Below are 25,220 nucleotides of genomic sequence, written 5' to 3'. Positions count from 1 at the left end.
TCTGTGAGGTACCTGAGAAATGCTAACTGTTGGTAGGACAGAAAGGCTCTGGCACAGGAAGCTTCTAAATTTCCAAGTCTACCCATTAGGAGATCCTTCTAATCACACACTAACCAAGTAATTGTTTTCCTTTGTTTCAAATTGCTAACGGCGAGTATGCGTTGTGTGTGTGTGTGTGTGTAAGGCAAGAAGCTAAGAAGACAAGACATTCAGAATCATGCAATTCAAAGGGAAGGCCATTTAATAGGAATGTACAGGCCTGAAGTTCACACTAAGGGCTTAAGATCAGGAATCACCAGTTTTCTCTTCTGACCATCAGGGAAAGCTAAATTCTCTCTCCCTTGGCTACTGCAAGGGCTCGAGACCTGCAGGTAAGCCTTCCAGCTGGAAACGAATGAACACTGAGAGAAGCCCAGGTTATCCACCCTCTGTCTAGTACTGTTATCTAGACTGTGTTCAAAACATTTAAGGACAAAGGATCCCTAGAAATCAACTCTTAACCCTAGCCATGTTCTTGTGTTAGACCAATGAATCTAAAATGTTTCTTCCTAGAATGGGAGGCACTTCAGATTCCAGACTAATTTTGGCTAAGGAGAAAAATGAGGGCGGGGGAGGGGGTGTGTAAATTAAGGTGTAGTAGGTTAAGCCGGAATCCTATACTGAAGCACCAGTTTAAGTCCTGGCTGCTCCGCTTCTGATCCAGCTACCTGCTAACAAGCGTGGGAAGACAGCAGAAGATGGCCCAAGTACTGGGCCCCTGCCACCCATGTGGCAGACCAGATGGAGTTCCAGGCTCCTGGCTTTGGCCTGGCCCAGCCCTGGCCATTGTGGCCATTTCAGAAGTGAACCACTGGATGAAAGATCTCTTTCTCTCTCCTATCACTCTACCTTTCAAATAAAATCTTTTAAGAAAGGAGGAAGAACAAATTATACACCCAGCAAACTGATCCACAACCCACAGACACTCCTCCCACTGTTTACCCACAGCACTATATGAGCCAAGGCAGCCATTTCTCAGAGACACACTGCTAACTTAGCAAAACCTAAGCGGGAGGAGGGTCACTCTGTGGGCATCATTCCTGTTTCTCCTCCTTGGGGTGATTAACTGTATGTGTCAGATTGAGTCATGGGATGTCCTGTATTTGGTCACATATTATTCTGGGTGTGCCGGCTGGGATGAAGCCGTGGACTTGACTAAAGCAGACTATCTTCCCTGACGAGGGCGGCCTTCATTCACTCAGCTGAAGGCCTGATCAGAACACAGAGGCTGGCCCTCCCTTGGGAGTAAGAGGGACCTCCTACCCGACTGGAACAGAAACATCAGCTCTGCTTTGGGTTTCCAGCCTGCTGGCTTTCAGTCTGGAACATACACCACTGGCCTTCATCTCACGCTTGGCTCAGGCCTTCATGCGTGGCCCGGAGCTACACCAGCAGCTCTCCTGGGTCCCCAGCTGGCCCACTGTAGACCTTGGACTGTCAGCCTTCTTAACTGTGTGAGCCAATGCCTTATAATAAACTTCTTCCCATAGGGACATATATACCCTCCGTACTGGTTCTGCTTCTGTGAAGAACTCTAACTCCTTAACACAAATTAATCTGGAAATCGGAGATGCTGCTCCCTGGAGGAAGAAACACTACAGATTCATTAAGTGGGACTAGTCTGGGAAACCTATGAACCTGGGCCTCTGTCTTCCATCAGAGCAAACCAGTGGAGGAGGCTCCAGGTAACTCAGTCTGCTGCTGTCTGCCACAGAGAGCGTTCGCTCCCAAGGCAGATCTCTAACTAGCACTGTGTCCATCCTGGACAGATGCCACCTGTTCTGGCATCTCCTGATACTAACAGGCAGACAAAAGTTTCCAGCCTGTCATAATTTTTCTAAGGCAGCTGATATTATTCTACTTGAAAACTGTAATGCGCGCCAACTTTAAAACAGCCTTCTTCTACCTAAACAGTGGCCAAATATTTGCAGTATATGTCTCTCCTCTCCCCATCCTCCTCTGAAACCAGTGTGTATTCTCAGGCCACATTTCATGGGCTAGACATAGTAAACAGATCCCATTCCCCAAAAAGCAATCGCCACAGAGGTATGGTATGAGAGGTGCACAAGAAAACATCTTTTATTCCCTCTGGGCCCAACCTAAATCATCCTTCCCTCCCCAACTCCTTCATTCTCTGTCAAAACACAAAGATACCTCTAAGCCCCGCCTCCTACCACCAACCCAGTGCATGGCAGTCGACAAAAGACAAAACCGAGGGAGAGTCTCCTAGCCGAGAAAGAGACTCAACAAAGAGTGGCATTCTTATTGCGATCATTCCAAACTACGTAAGGCTGGTGTGACCATGCAAATGATGCCCCTCTGCACACCACTAACAGCCTTTTTGGTACATCAACAGCTGCTACATGTTGCCATTATTTTCCTTTGAGATTCTGAAGTTCCAACGGTATTCTTGATCTTCTTCACCTATTCAACTTTAAACACTCAAATGCTTCAAAAAGCATGCACCTGGGACATTGTTAGGCTGAATAAACTAAGGCCTATCTCTCCCAGGTTACGCTGTTTGGGGCACGATCATATTAATCACTTTGACTCCAAGTATAGTTGGAACCAAGCAGAACTGCAAAGTTCCAGAAATGAAAAATGGGCTTAAAAATTAAAATAAGGCAATGAAAATCTCCATTTCTCAAGACCACCGAGTTACCAAAAATAGTGAATTGGCTGTAGAAGCAGTAATGACAAAACTCAATTTCTATAAAGGAAATTATTTTAAGGTCCCTGGAGCAAAAGATAGTAAACAATGATTGGGAATCATTAAAAATCAGAACCACAGATTTCAAACACTTATCTTTCTGTGCCTATATGTTGTCCAACTCAATCCCAAAAAGGAATCAGAATCAGATTCCTACCAACATAAGACTCCTAGGAGAAATCATATCAGTTCCTGGGGAAACTGTATGTCCTGAAGCAGACTTTAAAAATATGAGAAACCCATGTATATGACAATAAGCCACTTTTTTCCTTCTCACTGTAATTTCTTTGATTTGCTGAGGATCAAGACAAAACAAAAGAATCAGTCTCAGATTCCTGAATTAGTCTGACCTCACCTTGCAACTCATGTGGTCAAGAACAGGTGCTATGTACAATTAAGACAAAAGGACTTTCTATCGGTGAGACTTTAGGGCTCTGATTCCACTGTAGTTACTGTAAAATACGCTAAAGGAGGGGCAGAGGTTGGGAAGGAGGAGGAACATCCATTACAAGGCGACATGACAGGTAGCGGGGCCCTAGCTAGACTTTAAGGAATTGATTCTATTCAGGCAAGGGAAACCCACATAATTAAGTTTCACACTTATAAAAGTATCACTCTGAATTCAGGAATAAGAGGCATTTGGTTGTAGACACAATTTCATCTGTAGATACTAACTTTAAATTTAGAGAAGAAAAACACTCATTGCATTAATATTACGGGTTGGGTTTCTTATGTGACTCCTAAATCCATCTATTCTCTTTTGTTTCGATACAATTTGCAGCTATGGTTCTGAAGACCACCACAGCCCTGGTGCAGGTGTGCTCTTTAGTTTCAGAAAGTCCATCGGTCATGCAGTTGGCTGTCACTGCTAAATCTGTTGCTTGCAGAAGCCTCAGAGCTCTGGGATTGCCGGGTAGAGTCCTCACCATTTAGGCTCTTCCTACATACGGGACACGTGTCATGCTGAAAAAGAAAGATAGCAGTCCATGTGAACATCTGGCCGGAGAAGCGAGGGGGCACTGAACACATAGGAAACTACAAGAGTTAACACATGAAAAACTGTAACCTGGAAGCTAGAAAGGCAAAGAGCATATGCCCCCACTCAGCACACATGGGGGTCCCACGGTAGGACGCCAGAACAGCTCTCAGACACAACTTTAAGTAGAACTGCAAGAATTCTCTAGTCCTGCAATTGAACAATAGCTAACACATACCATCAAACAGAACTAACTAGAAAACAGTGACCTGAACTATGACAGGAGGGCAACTGCCCAGGACTTTTGATATGGTCTAGAGCAGGTGACAACAACCTTTTTCTTTCAAGGGACAGAGAGTAAACACATTAGACTTTGCAGGCCACACCACCTCCACGGTAACTATTCACCTCTGCCAATGTAGCACAAAAATAGCTATAGGTAATTTGTAAACAAATAAGTATAGCTATGTTTCAATAAAACTTTATTTGCAAAAACAGACTGCAGGTTATAGTAGCCCATACACTAGAGATTGCCAACTCCTGGTCAGAAATGTCCCAGATAGCCATCTCGCAAAGACAGTAATGGTGGCACCAGGGGTCACTCAGGGATTTATGGGCCTACAATCTGATCCACTGGGTTCTCCATGAACTACACTTTTCCTCTGAACAACCCGCTGAGAAGATGTGACTGGCAGGGCTGTCATCAGAGACGCCAGCCGAGCGTACTCACCAGTTCTAACCACGGCACAATACAACTGCTGTGAAAGAAGTGATTGCAGGGCAACTGCCGGACTTCCTCTCTAACTGTGTAATCTTCTTTGCACACTGGACACTCTAAACCCATATCTGTGGGAGGAAGAACGCCTTTTAAAGTAAATAAGCCGAAAGAAGGACGGAAAAACTACCCTAAGATATCTAACAACCTGAGGAATGCATACAAATAAGACACAGAGGTAAAAGAAAAGGGGCCATCCAAGTAGGAGGCATGTAAGAAGAATGAATTGTAGTTCGAAACTGGGGGGACAGTGTCATTTTGAAAAGGGGGAATGATGAACGGAGCTTATTCCAATGAGGCCTAGAAAAAACTATAAAGGCCCACTTTTCAATGTACAATTGTAGCTCAGGCCTCCAAGTCAAGAGACAGGAAGCCCCCTTTTCTGAGATGAAAGGGTCACAATCTACAGTTGAGTTCTAGGTAGCAAAACCTAAGTTTCTCAAGCTTGGCTAATAAGTTAGACCAGCTAGTCTATGTCCTTAGCGCTGGGATATGCTCCAGGCCTGAACAGTGATGAAGGCGTTCAGAACTCGACACTCCTTCCTCCCATTCCCAGCATCTCCAACCTAACTCTTTTACTTCTCATTCCCAGTCCACTGCAACCCTCCCAGTGTCCTGAATTCTAGACCTGCAGCTCTCTACATAGATACTATACTTTGCTACCCACTAATTTCCTTTAAAGCCAGCTTCATAGCAACCCCTAGCTCATGTTCACTTGGATTGTCAGCTGGCACCTCAAAATCAACAAATTAAAAATTAAAAACATCGTATCATCTCCTCACCCAAACCAGGGCCCATTCAGATTCCTTTGCCTGGAGGATGGCAGCACCACCATCATAGTTACAAAGTTACAAAATCTTAGAAAAACCTTTGACTCCCTCCCTCCTGCATCCCATTAGGCAATCAGTGATGCAAGTCTTTCTTTAAAAATCTCCATCTGAATCTTCCCCCTTTCCTTTTTGTTAGACTGGACACCAACACCCGAACCCTAGACCATTGTAACAGACTTAAATCCTTGCTTCTGCTCCCTCCTCTTTCCAATCCATTTTACATACTACTGCTGGACTAATATTTCCTCTAGACTACTTAAGTTCCCACACTCTTACATTTGCGGATCTACAAAACTTACCCACTACATAAAAACGTCCAGTCCTAATGTCTCTTGCAGTGTCAAAGTCCTCTATAACAAGACCTATTCTCCTACTCTCTAAATGAGATTCAATTTTCAGGTCTAACAAGGTCACTCTCATCATACTATAACTTAAATACCATATCCACATTGATATTATACTGATTCATACTTTTCAATACACAAAGTGACCTAAGATGGCCCATCTTGTCTTTAAATCTCAAACACTAAACTTGAATTTGAGGAAATAAACTCCCAGTCCAAAATAATGCCCCTCACTACTAAACTGCTTCAGACTTTTTAAGTAAAACATTATCTATGGCTAACATTCCTAATTGTATCCGATACAAAGTACTTGTGAAACAAATTCTCTTTCTCTTTCCTCAAAGTCAGTATCATCTGTCCAACACTATTTATAGCACTTTAAAAAAAAAGATTTATTTATTTCAAAGGCAGAGCTACAAGGGGGGGGGGGGTGTCTTCTGTCTGCTGGTTCACTCCCCAAATGGCTGCAACAGCCGAAGCTGGGCCAATTTGAAGCCAGGAGCCAGGTGCTTCTTCTGCGTCTCCCATGTGGGTACAGGGGCCCAAGCACTTGGGCCATTTCTTCCACTGCTTTCCCAGGCCAGAGCAGAGAGCCGGATTGGAAGTGGAGCAGCCAGGACTTGAACCAGTGTCCAAATGGGATGCCAGCACAGCAGGTGGTGACTTTACCTGCTAGCCTACAGCACTGGCCCCTACAGCACTTTTTAAAAAATCATTTAGAGTGAGTAATGCTTCAACTTATTAGAACAAGATCTTATTTATCTTTGTACCTCTTTACTCCTAATGACACCCAGAAAAGGGACACGGTAATTGCTCAAAAAAATCTGTTGAGTAACCAAACGAAGGGGTAGGCACTTTCCATACCTGGCGCCCATGTAGGAATTTTAGGGGGCTAAAGCTTTACCTAAAGATCCTTAGAACAAGAAGGCACTGGGGTTTTGATAGCAATCAGAACAGAATAAATATGAAAATGAACCTACCAACTTGTTCCTGAGTTACTGACACTGTTGGAAGAGATGTAATCTTCTCTTTGTCAGCTGGGGGAGGCCCTGTGTTTTCCAGTTGTCCTAAAAGCTACAGAAAAGAAAAAGAAAGAGAAGAAGAAGAAGTGGAAGGCATCTCAATATCCCTGGAGAGGGAACTGCGCCAGCTGAGAACAAACAGTGCTGATATTAGAAGTGTTAGTTACTCTCACTCCGTGAGGCTCTGCGAACTTGGGTTTCCCCTTACCTGCTGTCAGAACACTGACAACCGCTTTACAAGTTCAGAGTGACATCAGTAGAAGCCTACAGACATGGCTGCCATGCTCACATAGGGCATAAAGCAACTTTACGGGTAGTAAAAGGGTTGTGAGTATAAATAAAACTACAGCTCAATAAAAAGTAATACTTGTAAGTACCACGTGCTAACCGCCTGCACCACTGGAGCACCCAGTCAAAAAAAGTAATACTTAACTGGTCCAAAAGCTTCATTCTGCCGGAAGCAAGAAAAGGGTGAGAGCATAGAAAGTAGCATGAAGTAAGCCAAGAAACAGGTGAATTACTACTGCCTACAAGAAGACTTGGATATAAACAACATGCTTTCTACTCTCTGCAATCCACATGGGAAATGAAAAACCGATCAAATTAAAATGAACAAAAACAAGGAGAAGAAATTATACATGGTATGGGAATACCTTTTTCTCTGCTTCCTTCCCCTACTTTGCTCCACCTAGCAGAAATCCCTGCTTCAACATGTGAGACGACCCTCCTTTTCTGTGAAGTACTTATTAGTAGGATCCTCACAGGACTAAACAAGAGGCCAAAAATACAATATATTGTTTGTTATAGGCAAAGTCTTTTCTTCCTATGGAGGTGAAACAATCTTCTAGAAATCCTCTTGGACTAGGAGATACATGGATGCTGAACTAAACCCATAAACCATTTATCTCTTTATAAAATGAGAACCCAAAAGCTTAAAATGTTAGAGAAAGCAGAGTGACTGCCATTTCAGAAAGTAGCAGAAGGAAAGCAGGAAGCCTGTGGAACCATGAGACACACTGAACAGACACCCTCAAAAGGCAGCTCCTCACCTGGGTTACAATGGCATCAAGCCCTGTCTGACCCCAGGCATAGTCCCCAGGGTTGGAGTGCAGCATCCCGCTCCTATACATGAGATGAGACAGACAGCATTAGATGGAGTGACCAGGCTCTGCCTTACACCACAGAAAAAAAATGGCAGAGGTTTCCTGTTCTCTCTCTCAAAGCCGGAAAGTCACCCGACCTTTAGAATCAGGAGGCAAAGGATTTCTCGATATTTTCAAAGTCAGATCATCCAGAGACAGCCTCTCATTCTCTAGGAATTTTATTTGACTGGAACATAAAACGTGAAGCTACCTGAAGTACCATATGACATACAAGAGCAAAAAGAGTGATTCTTTACCTATTAGTTCGGGAAAGCTTGCATTTTCTGTACTCTCTTAGAACACAAATGGAGCTGCTTTGTAAGAGAGTTTTCCCTTCAACATGGGCCAAAATCTACAGCAGACTTCCCTCATTCCAAGAGGCTGCCAGGATCCTGGGCAATGAGGAGCTTTCTAGCAGGGAAGCAGCGATGGCAGTCCCTGCATGACCACTCAGAGCGATGACAAACGGGACTCAACGGCACCGCAGCTGCTGGAGCGTGGCTGCAGCACCCTGGGTGCGGTCCAGGCTCTCTGATGGGGACATGTTTAAAGGAACTGGAGGCTGGAACATAGGGTAACTGTGTGGAAGCACTGAGGTCTCTCTGAGCAAAGAAGTCTTCTGGGGCAGAGTCAGGAGTGGCAGACAAGAAGAAAGTCCATCGTTAAGCCCTGCCATAGGTAAGTGTCACTCTCATACTGAATTATAGCCATTTGTTTCTAGTGAAAAAAACCTTCTGACTTTTGGGGAAAACCGTTATGATTTCAACTGCAGAAAGTACAGAGGGGAAACCCACCAATAAGATACCAAGTTTGGCAGGGATCATTTTATTCTACACTTCAGCACAGTCCGCAGACCAAGAACATAAAAGGAATCAGATATCCACACATCTTGGGAGACCAGGACAGCTCTCCTGAGCCTGAACAATAAAGCAGCACGTTTGAGCTCAGTGACACCGCAGTCTAGCAGTCTCCCAGTCACACCCACATACTCACCTACACAGCTCTTTTTCTTGCTCCCTATTGCACAGACACCACAGCACCTAAAATGATGCTACTCCATCAGAGCAAGATAGAAAGCAATTAGTTACTTACCAGGAAAAAGGGTGTGGGGATCCAGGAATTGCAGAATTTGCAAAGAATCCTGCAAAGATCTGTTGCATTATTCTGTTAGAGGGGAGAGAGAGAGAGAAAAAAAAGGATAAGACAACAAACTAATGAAAACACTACAGATAGCATGGCTGACTAATCAAATACTTCCCAACCTCAATGGCTTTGCACTATTACGTAAGCATCACTAGAAATCAGTCTGCTACCTGGTGGTAAGCTATCTTACTATTAGGGCTACCCTCCTGAGCTCTGTTATTTTATGGATTACTAGATTTTTGTGAATAAAGCTAGAATGAGATCTGATGGCATTGTACAGTTATCAGATTATGTTCCTGGAATCTCTGGCACCAGTATGAAAAAGGCCTGAGAGGGATGCTGAACCACTGAGATTCTTGGCACATCCCCATTTAACAAGGGTAGTTCCATTTCAGTGTGTCTTCCCATGTTAGGTTTCTGTATAAGACATCATTTATGGGGTAGGCACTGTGGTGCAGCAGGTTAAGCCACCACTACAGATGCCCACATCCCCACATCCCCAGTGGAGCCAATCCAGCTTCCTACTAACGCACCTCCCTAGAGGCAGCAAATGACAGTTCAAGTATTTGGGACCCTGCTTTCCAGAAAGGACACACAGAGTTCCTGACCCCTGACTGTGGCCTGGCCCAGCTCCAGCTATTGTGGGCATTTGAGTAATAAATCAGCAGTGGAAAATATCTATATTTCCACCTCCCCTGTGCCTTTCAAGTTTAAAAAACCAATAAACTTTATTTAAAGAGACCATTTTGGGGCCAATATTGTGGCACACTGGATGAAGCCTTCATTTGTGATGCTGACATCCTGTTTTGAGTCCTGGCTATTCCACTTCTGATCCAGTTTCCTGCTAATGCACCTGAGAATAAAGAATCTGGGCCCGGCCACCCAGATGGGAGACCACAGTGGGGTTCCTGGCTTTAGCCTGGCCAAACCTGACAGTTGTATCTATTTGGTAAATGAACCAGTGGATTGAATATACATCTCTATTTCTGTTTTTCTCTCTCACTGCTTTTCAAATAAATAATACATAAGAAAATAAAACTTTTAAAAATATATCATTTAAAGGATCTTTTTATTAAATTTGAGAATTACTTTATTTTAAGGGAATTTCAGATGACTACTCTATAAACACACATGTGTTTAGCATTTATCATTCTGAACCCTTAGGATGGCACATGTACCTTTTTTAGATGTTTGCTTTATCCTAATGAGTTGGTCTTTGTTACCCAAAGAGATACTGGAGCTAAGTCTCAGAAAAAGGAGAAAACTGTTTCGTAGCGCACCTGTGCTTTGAATGATACGCGCTTTTCACCCTCTTGGCTCTCACTATCATTAGGCCAATGAATATAACAATGGCAGGCCAGCATTGCGGCTCACTATGCTAATCCTCTGCCTGCAGCGCCGGCACCGTGGGTTCTAGTCCTGGTTGGGGTGCCGGATCCTGTCCCGGCTGCTCCTCTTCCAGTCCAGCTCTCTGCTATGGCCCAGAAGGGCAGTGGAGGATGGCCCAAGTGCTTGGGCCCTGCACCTGCATGGGAGACCAGGAGGAAGCACCTGGCTCCTGGCTTCAGATCGGCGCAGCGCGTCAGCCGTAGTGGCCATTTGGGGAGGGGGGGTAAACCAGTGGAAAGGAAGACCTTTCTCTCTGTCTCTAACTCTGCCTGTCAAAACAAAACAAAATACAATGGCAGCCATGAATATTATATTTTTCCTACTACTGAAGTTCAACAATAGCTAACTACACTATTTTCTCTGTGCTTTCTTATTTTGTTTTGTATTTTTATTTTTACAACAAAATTTACATATTTACAGCATAAACACAATGTTTTAAAAATATGTACAAAGTATGGAATGGCTAAATAAAGCTGACTAACATATGCATTACCTCACACTTATTTGTTGTGAGTACATTTAAAATCTACTCTCTTAGCAATTTTTTGTAAAGATTTATTTTATTTATTTGAAAGGCAGAGTTACAGAGAGAGAGAGAGAGAGAGATATCCCCCATCCACTAGTTCACACCCAAAATGGTCACAACGGCTGGGTCTGGGCCAGTCTGAAGTCAGGAGCCAGAAGTTTCTTCCAGGTCTCCCAAGCCAGCGCAGAGGCCCAAGCACTTGGGCCATCTTCCACTGCTTTCCCCGGCCACAGCAGAGAGCTGGATGGGAAGAGGAGCAGCCGGGACTAGAACTAACGCCCATCACTTCTTCCTCTCTTTGTCTCTCTATAACTCTGACTTTCAGGTAAATAAATAATTCTAAGGAAAAAAAGAGATAGGACTTAATTCTCTTCCCTTCAATCATGGGCTGGACTTAATGACTTCTTGCAGATAAAACTTCTATATGGCAGAAGTGACAGCAGGTAGCTTCCAAAATTTTGATACAGAAAGGCATTACTATGGTCTATTTCCTTCCTCTCTCTCAGATCACTCAGTCTGGGAGAAGTCAGCGGCAAATCCTGGCGACATTCAAGGAGCCCCAGGGAGAAAGCCACTTGGTAAGGAAGGATGCCCCCTGCCAACAGCCTTGTGAAGGAGCAGTCCTGGAACAGCTTGGCCAAGCCCAGCTAAGTGTTGAGATGACTGCGCCCGCAGCTCACGTTACTATTACCTCAGGAGCCCCTCACCTGAACCATCTAGTTCAGCGGCTCCCAATTTCTGATGCTGAGGAATAGGAGATAATGAATGTAAGCTGCTACATTCTGGGTAATCTGCTCTATCACAATAGCTAACTAATATACTCTCCTTGCCTGCTACTGACAAGAAGAACAAATCAGACGTGCTTGAACTGATCAATAAGTAAATGGTACTAATCAAGTTTGAGAAATATCCTATCTCCTTGAAGCTCTAAAGTTGGCCTACACAAAAGCTTGGAGTTGGAGGAGCACCTCACCAGCAGCTGATCAATTACGATTGCTCTTTCTTGGCGGCTTCCTCTTTGGAAGTCACATGCTCACCATTATATTAAGTATAAGATGAGATTCTCTTCAGTTGATACATACAGTGTTTACACTGATATGCGCTTTTTTTGGTTAAAAAGATAAAATTGAGGCCGGCACCGAGGCTCAATAGGCTAATCCTCCACCTAGCAGCGCCAGCACACCGGGTTCTGGTCCCGGTCGGGGCACCGGATTCTGTCCCGGTTGCTCCTCTTCCAGGCCAGCTCTCTGCTGTGGCCAGGGAGTGCAGTGGAGGATGGCCCAGGTGCTTGGGCCCTGCACCCCATGGGAGACCAGGAGAAGTACCTGGCTCCTGCCTTCTGATCAGTGCGGTGCGCCAGCCGCAGCGCGCTGGCCGCGGCGGCCATTGGAAGGTGAACCAATGGCAACAGAAGACCTTTTTCCCTGTCTCTCTCTCTCACTATCCACTCTGCCTGTCAAAAAAAAAAAAAAAAAAAAAAAAAAAAAAAAAGATAAAATTGCATTAAAGTTAAACATGGGGGTAGAGCGTGGTGGGAAAGGGAGGTGTGTATATATATATATATATATTTTTTTTTTTTTGACAGGCAGAGTGGACAGTGAGAGAGAGAGAGAGAGAGAGACAGAGAGAAAGGTCTTCCTTTACCGTTGGTTTACCCCCCAATGGCCGCTGCGGCCGGTGCACCGCACTGATCCGAAGCCAGGAGCCAGGTGCTTCTCCTGGTCTCCCATGCAGGTGTAGGGTCCAAGGACGTGGGCCATCCTCCACTGCACTCCCGGGCCACAGCAGAGAGCTGGACTGGAAGAGGGGCAACCGGGACAGAATCTGGCACCCTGACCGGAACTAGAACCCACGGTGCCGGTGCTGCAGGCAGAGGATTAGCCTATTGAGCCGCGGCGCCGGCCATGTGGTATGTATTTTTATTTTAGTAACTCACAGAAGAAAAAAAAAATCCATCCACATATCTCAAGTAGAAGTGAAAATCGGGGTCGGCGCTGTGGTGCAGCAGGTTAAAGCCCTGGCCTGAAGCACCAGCATCCCATGTGGGCGCTGGTTTGAGACCAGCTGCTCTACTTCCAATCCAGCTCTCTGCTACGGTCTGGGAAAGCAGTAGAAGATGGCCCAAGTCCTTGGGCCCCTGCACCCACACGGGAGACACAGAAGAAGCTCCTGGCTTCGGATCGGCCCAGCTCCAGCTGTTGCAACCAATTGGGGAGTGAATCAGCACATGGAAGACTTCTCTCTCTCTACCTCTCCTTCTCTCTGTGTAACTCTGACTTTCAAATAAATAAATAAATCTTTACCCAAAAAAGTAAAAATAAGAGAAGTTCATACTTTTTTCAACTCCAGAACTTTCCCAAGAGTCCTTCACCATTCTGGAAAATCATAATACCAATGTTTTCTATGGGAGATGGACTGTCAATATAATACTCTTGTCCCATGGCTTTTGCAGCAATCACTTCTTAATGATTCCACATATAGAGGCAAGCATCTGATTTTTCATTTTGTCTACCAAAATAGTAAAGGCTATGAACATAAATATCAAAACATAAAATATTTACAATTTTTATTTCTTCTTTATATTAGAGAGTAATAGGATGTATACTCATATGTATTTTTTTAAATTGCATGTTATAATCAATGAATTTCTAATCAAGCTAGTAGAGGGCATTACAAAATATTTAGTTTAAAAGGCATCTGTTAAGTGTAAGATAAACCAAAGCCCATTTAGTTATGTGAACAATACATTTTAATTTTTAAAAAGTTACAGTACACTAGATTTCCACCACTTGTAACCAAAAACAATTATGATTAATATAATCACAAAAGGACCAAGCAAAGAAAATAGATTATAAAGGAATAATTTTTTAAATAAAGGACTAAAATGTTTTTAAGCATAGTATGAAATATAAGATTAAAAATCTGATATCCTAAAATGAAAACATCCATACAGTGATCAAGAACAAGAAAAAGGACAGAATAGAAAAAAATTTATGTTTGCAATATATAGAAGATTAGCATCTAAACTATATATACATAAGAGCTCCTAAATATTTTTTAAACTCTTTAATAGGAAAGCTGGGCAAAGAATATTAAATAATATAAGTATCTAATAATTACACGAAAATAATGTTAACCAAGTGGGGAATCAGACATAAGTTTTAGAAAGGTAACTATCACGTTTTTGTCTGTCAGACTAGAAAGATAAAGACTGATAACATCTAGTGTGTTGCAGGCACAGGGTACACTTTCAACTTCTGCTGGTGGAACTAAAACAGACAGTCTTCCAGGAGGGTGACTTAACAATACCAGTTTAAGTGGTTTTACCCTCTGACCCAGCACTTTTTGGCTTAGAATCTGACCTAAAGAAACAGTTCCACTCTCAGGTGGGACAAAGCACTCGGTGGCAGAAGAGCATTAACACCTAGAACAACTCAGAAGATTTGGGAAATATGTTTGAAGACAGACAGCTCCCACGGCACTGAGAAGAGAAGGTTAGGACTCTAGAGAGAGGACCTGGGGAGGAGCTGGCTGCTCTGACCATGTCTGTTAATGCTGGGCAAGAGCAGAAGCTGGAGACTCCTGGGCAAAGCCTCGGTGGTGAACCACTACTGAGAGCAAATCCAGACCCTCTGGCAAAGGCTCAGGAGGCATACACAGCACACAGCATAACACAGCCATCTTCCCTCCGAACATCTCCCAAATCTGAGGCTACATCTGGCAGCAAATATAGAAAGCGGAACTTGGGAAAATAGAGCAGAGTGTTACAGCACTCTAATGGAACCAAGATTAAAGTTCCCGAACCACTGGAAGAAAAGCTTCACAAAACGCATCAGGCTCTAAACTGAAACCTCCAAAAGCCAAGCAAGAACCATAAGTAGACTGATCTTTATCAGGGATACAAACCAGTTTTGTCTTGGTACAGTCCTAAAAAAAAAAAAATCAAATGATCATCCACTACTCCATACGTGCCTAGCAAGAAGAGTGACGTAGCAGGTAAGGCCGCCACCTGCAGTGCCAACATCCCATGTCGAGACACGGCTGCTCTACTTCCAATCTCACTCTCTGCTATAGCCTGGGAAAGCAGCAGAAGATGGCCCAAGGACTTGGGCCCCTGCACCTGTGTGGGAGAACAGGAAGAAGCTCCTGGTTCCTGGCTTCAGATCAGCCCAGCTCCAGTCGTTGCAGCCATCTGGAGAGTGAACCAGCAGATGGAAGATCTCTGTCTCTGCCTCTCCTTCTCTCTATGTGTAACTCTTTCAAATAAATAATAAATCTTTAAAAAATAAAAAGGAAGTGGTATAGCCAGGATGGGAACTGGTGCCTATATGAGATGCCAGTGCTGCAGGCCTTGGCTTTAACCCACTGTGCCACAGTGCCAGCCCAAACAAAACATATTTTATAAGTTATGGTAAGATAAAAATCTTCAGAACTGCTAAAACATTGCTTAATATGAAATAAATATTAACTCTATGTTACAATTAATCTAAAATGGCATGCCATTAGTCCATTAGTTGAAATAGGTAATATAATAGCTAATTATTAGGACATAAAATGTGAATGTCTATCAATGTAAAAAAAATAGCTAATTATCAGACATTTCATTCTCCCTTGCCAGCTCCCACTACAAAGGATATAAAAACCAAACCCATGCTTTCTGAGTTTTCCTTACAGCTCAAGCAAGGAGCATGTGTGTGCTACAGAGCTCAGTGAGTGGAATTTCCTTGGCAGGGGTATGGAATAGCAGTGGGGCAGTAGAAAAGGTTTTGGTTTCCTTAGAAAAATGGGCTAAATAAACTATGGTTATGTCTTTCCCCTTTCTCCCCACCTGAGCCCCTAAGACAGTAAGTACGAGAGGAAGACCAGGAGAGTCATGGAGATGCACCTCTGATAGAACTGAGACACTGAAATGCTCCTACCTTCCTGCAGACTTTTGTTCTGTGTGTGTAAACCTCCATTAAATCAGGCTACATGTAACTTGCATATTACGATGGTAATATGATTATTGGTAAGGAAAGGAAGCTTGAGTTTTTCTCCTACTCTTTGCTACTGGTCAAAGAGGCAATTAGTACAGAAGACTATGATTTCCTATGGAAGAGGCAAAGCAGCTGAGGAAGACTGATTTAAGCCAATGCACTCACACTGATATTTTATCAGCCTGACAAGGAATTTTTTTTTAACAAATTATTTTAAAATTTAACCCCTTTCTACTTTAGCTTTACCTGATGCAGGTCAAGGGCTCTGTAACAAGAATGTATAGGGCTAATATCTGGAAAATTCTATGTATCTGGTACGTGTGTTACCTTCTCCTTCTTTCTTAGATTGCAGTCAGAATGTATGACTGCCCAAGGGTACTCATACTGTGTTTTGAAGCATTCACATAGGACAAATTAGGTTAATTCTCCACATTCTTATTTGGCAACCAAGAAACTTCCAAAGTATCTCTTTTTACAGATATATTTATTTAGTTGGAAGGCACAGTGACAAGAGAGAGATCAATCTTCCATCTGCAGGTTCCCTCCCCAAATGGCCACAACAGCAGGTCTAGGCCAGGTCAAGACCACAAGTCAGGAACTCCAACTGCGTCTCCCATGTAGGTAGCAGACGCCCAAATACTTGGGCCATCGTCTATGTTTTTCCAGGCCCATTAGCAGAAAGTTGGAATGGAAGAGAAGTTGCCAGGGCTGGCACTCTGACAGGGGATGCCAGCATTGCAAGCTGCAGCCTAACCCGCCATGCCACAACACCAGCACTCACCTGAAAGTATTTTATTTCCATTAAAGGAACTCCAACAGAAAACACATGTGTCTGATAGGCCAGAAATTATCAGCTAACAATCAGAGACACTCAACCTCATCTGATCTCCTTCTCTGACACCCCAGCTCCCTTATTAATTTAAAGGCTCTGGACAGGAGCTGCTGTCTAAAACATTGAGCTCTAATTACTTTAGACAAATTTGGACCATTCAAGCATCAAAATGAACACTGATTAAAACAAAATCCAGGAGTTCATGCTAAAAATAAATAAGTTAATAAACAAAGTAGGGCAGGGAGATGAGAAAAAAAATTTTTTAAATAGAAGAACGCCTAATATCTGTAGAAGGAATCATAGAAACTGTAAAATTTCCTACAGTCATTACAGTAATAATTAAGGTAAGATTCATCAGTGAGTGCAAATACCATCAGGTGAAAAACCATTAGAGAATCACTCTCAAAGATTATACATTAATCAAAAAAGAAGAGGTGGGGGCAGCATTGTAGCACAGCAGGTAAAGTCACCGCCTGCGGCACTGGCATCCCATATGGGCACTGGTTCATATCCTGGCTGCTCCACTTTCGATCCAGCTCTCTGGTAATGGCCTAAGAAAAGCAGCAGAGGATGGTCTGCCACCCATGTTGGAAACCAGGAAGAAGCTCTTGGCTCCTGACTTCAGTCTGGCCCAGTCCTGGCCACTGCAGCCATTTGGGGAGCAAACTAGTGGATGGAAGATTTCTTTCTGTATTTCCCTTCCTCTCTGTAACTACCTTTCAAATAAATAAAATAAATCTAAAAAATAAATAATAAGAAAGAAGTCATCAGGAATTTTAACCAAAGGAGGGACTTATTAGAGTAGGTAAAAGAATAGGAGAAATGAGAAAGTACACAAACCAAGCACAGTTGTATTTTGTGACATGGGCATCCCATATCAAAGTGCCGGTTGAGTCCTGGCTATTCTGCTTCCAATCCAGCCTCCTGCTAACATACCTCAGAAGGCAGTGGAAGATGGCCAAAGTACTAAGAACTCTGCCAGCCATGTGGGACACTAGTATGGAATTCCTGGCTCTTGGTCTGCCTGGCCCAGACCCGGCTGTTGAAGCCATGTGAGCAGTAAACCAGCAGATTTACTGTCTATAAATCTGTCTCTTCCTCTCTGTCACTCTGCCTTTCAAATAAATAAATCTTCTAAAAAATTTTTTTTACCAAAAAGGAATGAGAGCTGGTAATAACTGGAGCAGTGGTTTTTAATCCTACTACAATAAGAATAACTTTAGGAGCTTTAAAACATTACTAATTCTAGACCTTAAACCAGACTAATTAAATTATAATCCCTAGGGGTAGGATCCTCATATCAGTATTTTTAAAAACAATTTTTGATGATGCTAATGTTTAGCCAGGTTTAAAAACCACAAAGCTAGGCCGGCGCTGTGGCTCAATAGGCTAATCCTCCACCTTGCGGCGCCGGCACACCGGGTTCTAGTCCCGGTCGGGGCGCCGGATTCTGTCCCGGTTGCCCCTCTTCCAGGCCAGCTCTCTGCTATGGCCAGGGAGTGCAGTGGAGGATGGCCCAGGTGCTTGGGCCCTGCACCCCATGGGAGACCAGGAAAAGCACCTGGATCCTGGCTCCTGCCATCGGATCAGCACGGTGCGCCGGCTGCAGCGGCGGCCATTGGAGGGTGAACCAACGGCAAAAGGAAGACCTTTCTCTCTCTGTCTCTCTCTCTCTCACTGTCCACTCTGCCTGTCCAAAAAAAAAAAAAAAAAAACACAAAGCTAAAGGGTAAACAGGTAGCTGAGGTGGCATAAAGGGGGAAAGGGAGCAAAAAGTAGAAAATGAATGAAACAAAATCCTGTAAGAAATAGGTGAGGAGGGGCTGGTGCTGTGGTGAGTAAAGCTGCCACCTGCAGTGCTGGCATCCTCTATGGTCTCTGGTTTCAGTCCTGGCTGCTCCATTTCTGATCCAGCTCTCAGCTGTGGCATGAAAAAGCAGTAGAAGATGGCCCAAGTGCTTGGATCCCTGCACCAGCATGGGAGACCGGGAAGAAGCTTCTGTCTCCTGGTTTCAGATCAGCGCAGCTCCGGCAGCTGCAGCCATTTGGGGAGTGAACCAGCAGCTGGAAGATCTTTCTCTCTGTTTCCCTTTCTCTGTGTATAACTCAACCTCTCCAATAAATAAATAAAATCTTATAAAAATATAAAAAAAATGTTAATCAAAGACCTGTAACATTAGTGTTACAATCCTTTAGTTTATCATCATTAACTGGTAGTAGGCAGTTCCAAATAATAAAATACATTTCCACAATTTCATAGAAAAGAGAGGTGTTTGAAGTATACACATAAGAAAAAAATTATAAATTAGGAAATGTATATTTTTATATAGAAACTAGCAAGCCAACAGCTGGACCAGTTTCTTAACACTTAGCTCATATTAGACATTCAATTCAGCTGAATTTTCATCTTGTCCATCTAGCTCCACAAAGGTATTAAGTACGAGAATCTTGTATGGATTCAATTACACCAACATGTCCTTCATTGAAAGTTCTCTTTAAAAGAAAGTATTGATTTATTTGGGGGCAGGGGAAGAGAGATTGAAAGATGACCCATCTGCTGGTTCACAACAGGTAGTGCTGAGCCAGGCATCAGGAGTACCATTCTATATCTCAGGTGGGTGCAGGGGCAGAAGCACTTGGGCCACCCTCTGCTGCCTTCCCAGGTGCATCAGCAGGAAGCTGGATCAGAAGCAGAGTAGCTAGGACACCGACACCGTGAACACTCAGACACTGAAGGCAGCTTAACCTGCTGCACCCCAACACCAGCCCCTGAAAGCACTCTTAAAAGGACTTCAAAATCACTCACCCTTCAATAGCTGGTGATCTGTCAGGGCGAGTACTTCCCCGAGATCTGTATCTCCGCGTCATCGGCAGCCGAGGAGGCCGGCTTGGTCCCCAGAAGTCAGTGTGGGTTTGGTGACCCCTCTCATTGGCTCTGTTGTCTTGGTCCAGTGGATTGCTACTTAGAAATGGTCTAAAATCTTGGAAAAACATCGTGTGATCCAAATGGTCCCAGAGCTGGTAAAACCAGAAATAAATCACATGTTAGGAAAATGAGGAAGAGACAGGAAAGAGAGAAATAACTTTTAACACTTTGCAACTCCAAAATAATAAAGTATGTTTCCTCAATTTCAAGGAAACAGATGTCTTTGAAGTACATATACAAGAAAAAAAAATTGAGAAACTTAATTTTCTTCATATACAAACAGCAAGTCAATAGCTGGAATCGTCCCTGAACACTTAGCTCATATCCACATGTCTCTGACCAGCTTCCTCTTCTGAAATACAAACATGAGCAAAAGGTGATCACAGACTTCTATCCTAAGCATAATCATCCATTCAGATAAACCTTGTAACTTTGTATTTTGTCACAAATATTCCCACTATAGAATAACCTAGGATTTAAATAAACATTTATACACTATAAAAAAAGTACTGCCACCTCAAAGTGAAGATAGATATCTATAAAATATTCCCCTTGATTTTGTACCTATATCAGAGATGCAGCTATGTGAACATCTCATATGGGCATCAGCTCGAGTCCCCGCTGCTCCACTTTCAATCAGACTCCCTGCTGATGCGCCTGGGAAAGCAGTGGAAAACGGCCCAAGTGCTTGGGCTCCTGCAGCCATTCGGGAGATCCAGATGAAGCTCCTGGCTTCAGACTGGCCCACTCTGGCTGTTGCAACCATTTGGGGAATGAACTAGTGGATGGAAGATCTCTCTCCTTCTCTCTCCCTATAACTCTCCTTTTCAAATAAAATAAATCTTTTAAAAAGGGAGAGAGAATGACTGATAAAAGCATTCTGTTATACATATTTTCACCACTAAATAGGCGGAAGGGTAGGGAAAGTGCAAGTGGTGTTGGTTTGACAGAAGAATCACTAAGCAAAGAGTAAAAATGGTGGTGGTGGGGCAGTGAATGGCATTTAAAATAAATTATACTTATTTGTACTCTAGATATCAAGAAATCTACAGAACAATATTCAAGTACTCTATCCACCAACTAAATAACAGTCATTATCAATTTGCTTTTGCTTTTAGGTCAAACGTAAAAGTTTATTATTTCTATCAATAAACCTTTGGATTATTTCCAGTTTTCTGTCTTTAAAAACAGCTGCTGTGAACACTATTTATGTATCTTCTGTTGCAGAGTTTCTCTGAGTGGTCTGCAAAGCTACTGCATGCTACTTCATGTTCTTTTTTAAAGATTTATTTATTATCTGAAAGTCAGAGTTACACAGAGAGAGAAGGAGAGGCAGAGAGAGAGAGAGAAAGAAAGAAAGAAAAAAGTCAGTCTTCCATCCGCTGATTCACTTCCTAGATGGCAGTAACGGCCAGAGCTGTGCTGATCCGAAGCCAGGAGCCAGGAGCTTCTTCCAGGTCTCCCACTCGGGTGCAGGGGTCCAAGGACTTGGGCCATCTTCTCTGCTTCCCCAGGCCATAGCAAAGAGCTGGATCAGAAGTGGAACAGCCATGCCACAGCACGGCCCTGCTACTTCATATTTTTGAATTTACTAGGTAATGCCAAAATATTTTCCAAGGTAGCTGTACCATTTACTGTGCCACATCCTGGGCCGCCTCCCCCCCCCCCCCCCCCCTAGTTTTTAATAATCTAGTGGATAGAGAATGTTACTGCATTGCAGAGTTTTTATTTTGGGTATGTAAGAACCAATCAGAGGTTTTATTTAAAATAGGGATTTCTCGGCCCTATGCCAGCAAGTATATGTAGGTGTGTGGTGTGCCTGGACGTCTCCCTCTAGTATTTCTTGTAGGACATGTCTCAGTAATGAACTCCATCGGTTACTGTTCACCCAGGTCTGCCTTGATTTCTCCATCACTCCTGAAGTGTGTTTCACTGGATTTAGAATTCTGGGTAGACTCCCCCTACTTCACCCCTTCCAGCTCCTTCCTTGGTAGCTGTGAACCTTTGTCTTCCAGAGCTCTGATAAGCTTGACTGACAGTTTTTGCCAAGATTTTTGGTGTTTCTTCAGAGGGACAGCTCCTAGAGGTCCCTACTTGGCCATTTTAACTGACATCACCCTTTTACTGTGGTTTCAGTAGCTCTCCCTCCTACCAGCGAAGCTAAACATCTTTTCATGGATTCACCATTCACATTTCTTCCCTTTCAGAAACGTCTTTTCCTATGAAACTGACTTTACGATTGATCTGTAACAGTTCTCCATGTACTTTGGATACTAACCTTTTGTCAGCTGCATGTGTTATGTGTAGTTTCTAATTGTGCTTCACCTATTTTCTGTAGGCTCTCAAATTCTAATTTTAATGTAGTTAAATCCATTTTTCTCTTGATTTGTGCTTTCTGGGGTCTTAAGAAATCTCTTCCTAGCACAAAGCCACTAAAATTTTTATTTATTTATTTATTTGAAAATCAGAGTTACACAGAGAGAGAAGGAGAGAGAGGACTTCCATTTGCTGCTTCACTCCCCAATTGGTTGCAATGACCAGAGCTGCGCTGATCCAAAGCCAGGATTCAGGAGCCGCTTCTGGGTTTCCTACGCAGGTGCAGGGGCCCAAAGACTTGGGCCATCTTCTACTACTTTCTCAGGCTGTAGCAGAGAGCTGGATCAGAAGAGGAGCAGCCAGGCCTCAAACCAGTGCCCATATGGGATGCCGGCACTGGAGACAGTGGCCTTACCCACTATACCACAGTGCCAGCCCCTATAAATAAGTTTTAAAGTTTTGTCTTATACATATACATCTTTAATCTGCCTAAAACTAATTGTTTGTATGGCCTAATACAGGAATTCAATTTAATTTGTTCTCCATGCAGATAACCAAAATTGTCCCAGTACCTTTTATTTAGTTAAACTTTTGTTAGATTATTTTGTTGTTGTTCTCTTCTTGTTACAAATGGTAAATGGTGCTTTTTAATTCTGCTTTTTTAAAAAGATGTACTTATTTATTTATTTGAGAGGTAGAGTTACAGAGAGAGGTAGAGCCAGAAAGAAAGGTGTTCCATCTGCTGATTCACTCCCCAAACAGCCACAATGGGTAGAGTTGAGCTGATCAGAAGCCAGAAACTTCTTCTGAGTCTCCCCTGCAGGTGCAGGGGACCAAGGACTTGGGCCATCTTCTCTGCTTTCTCAGGCCTTAGCAGAGAGCTGGATAGGAAGAGGAGCAGCCGGAATTTGAAGCGGCTTCCATATGGTATGCTGCAGCCACAGGCAACAGCTTTATCCGCTACGCCACAGTGCTGGCCCCATTAATTCTTTTTTTTGTTGTTTCCAAGATTTATTTATTTATTTGGAAGGCAGAGTTACAGAAAGGCAGAGACAGAGAGAGAGAGGTCTTCCATCTGCTGGTTCACTCCCCAGCTGGCCACCAACAGCCAGAGCTAGGCTGATCTGAAGCCAAGAGCCTGGAGTGTCCTCCGGGCCTCCTATGCTGGTGCAGGGGCCAAAGCACTTGAGCCATCTTCTACTGCTTTCCCAGGCCATAGCAGAGAGCTGGAAAGGAGTGAAGCAGCTGGGACTCGAACTGGCACCCATATGGGATTCCCCACTGCAGGCTTTTACCTGCTACAGCACGGTGCCAGTCCCTCTCACCCCATTAATTCTGTTTTAATAGTTAACTGCTAGTAACAGAACTGACCTTTTATATATTGACTTTAAGGTACAGGAAATTTTCTGACCTCTTAGTAATTCTAATAATTTGTCTACACAGAAAATCCAAAAGCATATATAATCCTATCATCTGAGAAAGCCAACATTTTATTTCCTTCTGAATCCTTATCTTTACATTTCTTATCTAACTGCACTAGCCAGAATCTGCAATATAATACTGCAAGGCATCAATGACAGCCGGCACTCCATTTCTGCACCTGATTTTAAAGGAAATATGACTGGCATTTCATCATTAAATATTATGTTTTACACTAGGATTTTTATAAATACTTTTCATTTGATACCAGCTTCCTTCTATTCCTAGTTTACTAAGAATATCTGTTGTGAATTAATAATAAATTGAATCAAATATTTTTCCTACATCGACTGAGATGACCATGCTTTTACATTGTCAAAAAATATTATTTAAAAAGCGCCAGCGCAGTGGCTCACTTGGTTAATCCACCGCCTGCGGCGCTGGTATCCCATAAGGGCACCAGGTGCTAGTCCAGCTCTCTGCTGTGGCCAGGGAGTGCAGTGGAGGATGGCCCAAGTGCTTGGGCCTTGCACCCGCATGGGAGACCAGGAGGAAGCACCTGGCTCCTGGGCTTTGGATCGGCGCAATGCACAGCTGTAGCAGCCATTTGGGGGGCAGGGTGAACCAATGGAAGGAAGACCTTTCTGTCTCTCTCTCTCATTGTCCACTCTGCCTGTCAAAAAAAAAAAAAAAAAAGGCATTACATGAGACACCAGTATCTCCTGTCAGAGTGCAAGTGCCAGTCCCAGCTTTGCTACTTCCGATGTACACCATGGAAGACACGAGGTGATCACCCAAACAGTTAGGTCCCTGCCACTCAGGTGGGAGTCCCAGACTGAGTTCCAGGCTCCTGACTTCAGCCTGGTACACCTAGACTGTTGTGGGCATCTGGGGAGTAAACTAGTGTATGGAAGATCTCTGTCTCTTTGCCTTTTAAATAAAAAATTAAAACACCACCCCAGTTTTTCATTTTAATGTATAGAATTACATTGCCAGATCTTCTATTAATTCAATCTAGAATTATCAAGATGAACACAATTTGGCTATGACACATTACTAGATTCTAAATCTGCCGTTTGGGGTGAATTTCTGTACCTAGGTTTCTGAGTGATTGAGTTTGTGACTTTCCTTTGGTGTACTGTCTAGTTTTTTTTACCAGGTTATTGCAGGATAAAATGTGCTAAGAAGTATATATTTTCTTTCATATGAGCATACTAAGCAACATAAATAGAATTAGCGGGCACATGCATTTTAAATTTTGTTAGATAGTACCAATGTACTCTCCAAAAGTCTCTACCAATTGACAGTCCTACTGGAGTACCACAGCTTACATTCTCCCACATTTTGGCTAACGTCACTGAAAAGTTTTAAAAATTCTAATATCCAATCTAAAGATCAAAAAATAGTATGAACAGCAAAAGCACCAAGAACATTTCTCTGAGCGCTAGTGAGGTGAAGCACTTTTTCATTTGAACTGGCATCCACACTTCATGTATCAGACTTTCCTCCCTTTGCTTTCTAGTGGTAGTCTCCACCCATTACTAAAGAGCACTGGCACCGGCGCCGCGGCTCAATAGGCTAATCCTCCGCCTAGCGGCGCCGGCACACCGGGTTCTAGTCCCGGTCGGGGCGCCGGATTCTGTCCCGGTTGCCCCTCTTCCAGGCCAGCCCTCTGCTGTGGCCAGGGAGTGCAGTGGAGGATGGCCCAGGTGCTTGGGCCCTGCACCCCATGGGAGACCAGGAGAAGCACCTGACTCCTGCCATCGGATCAGCGCGGTGCGCCGGCCGCAGCGCACCGGCCACGGCGGCCATTGGAGGGTGAACCAACGGCAAAGGAAGACCTTTCTCTCTGTCT

At 43.6% G+C, this 25,220-nt stretch overlaps 1 protein-coding gene across 2 annotated transcripts in view; it reads right to left on the bottom strand.

Moving 5' to 3' along the window:
- Positions 1-218: 218 nt before the first annotated feature.
- Positions 219-25,220, bottom strand: part of RNF115 (ring finger protein 115) — an 86,792-nt gene continuing 61,790 nt past the window's right edge. For both annotated transcript variants that reach the window (XM_008264550.4, XM_002715649.5), the window contains 6 exons: positions 19,511-19,722; positions 8,931-9,002; positions 7,746-7,818; positions 6,655-6,748; positions 4,456-4,571; positions 219-3,712 (listed from right to left, as the gene is read on the bottom strand). In XM_008264550.4, the coding sequence (XP_008262772.1) occupies positions 3,581-3,712; positions 4,456-4,571; positions 6,655-6,748; positions 7,746-7,818; positions 8,931-9,002; positions 19,511-19,722 (699 nt within the window). In that variant the 3' untranslated portion in view covers positions 219-3,580. The remainder of the gene's footprint in view (positions 3,713-4,455; positions 4,572-6,654; positions 6,749-7,745; positions 7,819-8,930; positions 9,003-19,510; positions 19,723-25,220) is intronic.

The sequence above is a fragment of the Oryctolagus cuniculus genome, chromosome 7 (assembly GCF_964237555.1).
Source record: "Oryctolagus cuniculus chromosome 7, mOryCun1.1, whole genome shotgun sequence".
In the NCBI taxonomy this organism is placed as follows: domain Eukaryota; kingdom Metazoa; phylum Chordata; class Mammalia; order Lagomorpha; family Leporidae; genus Oryctolagus; species Oryctolagus cuniculus.
Note: the sequence above shows the minus strand (reverse complement) of the source record. Positions and strands in the feature narration are given on the sequence as shown.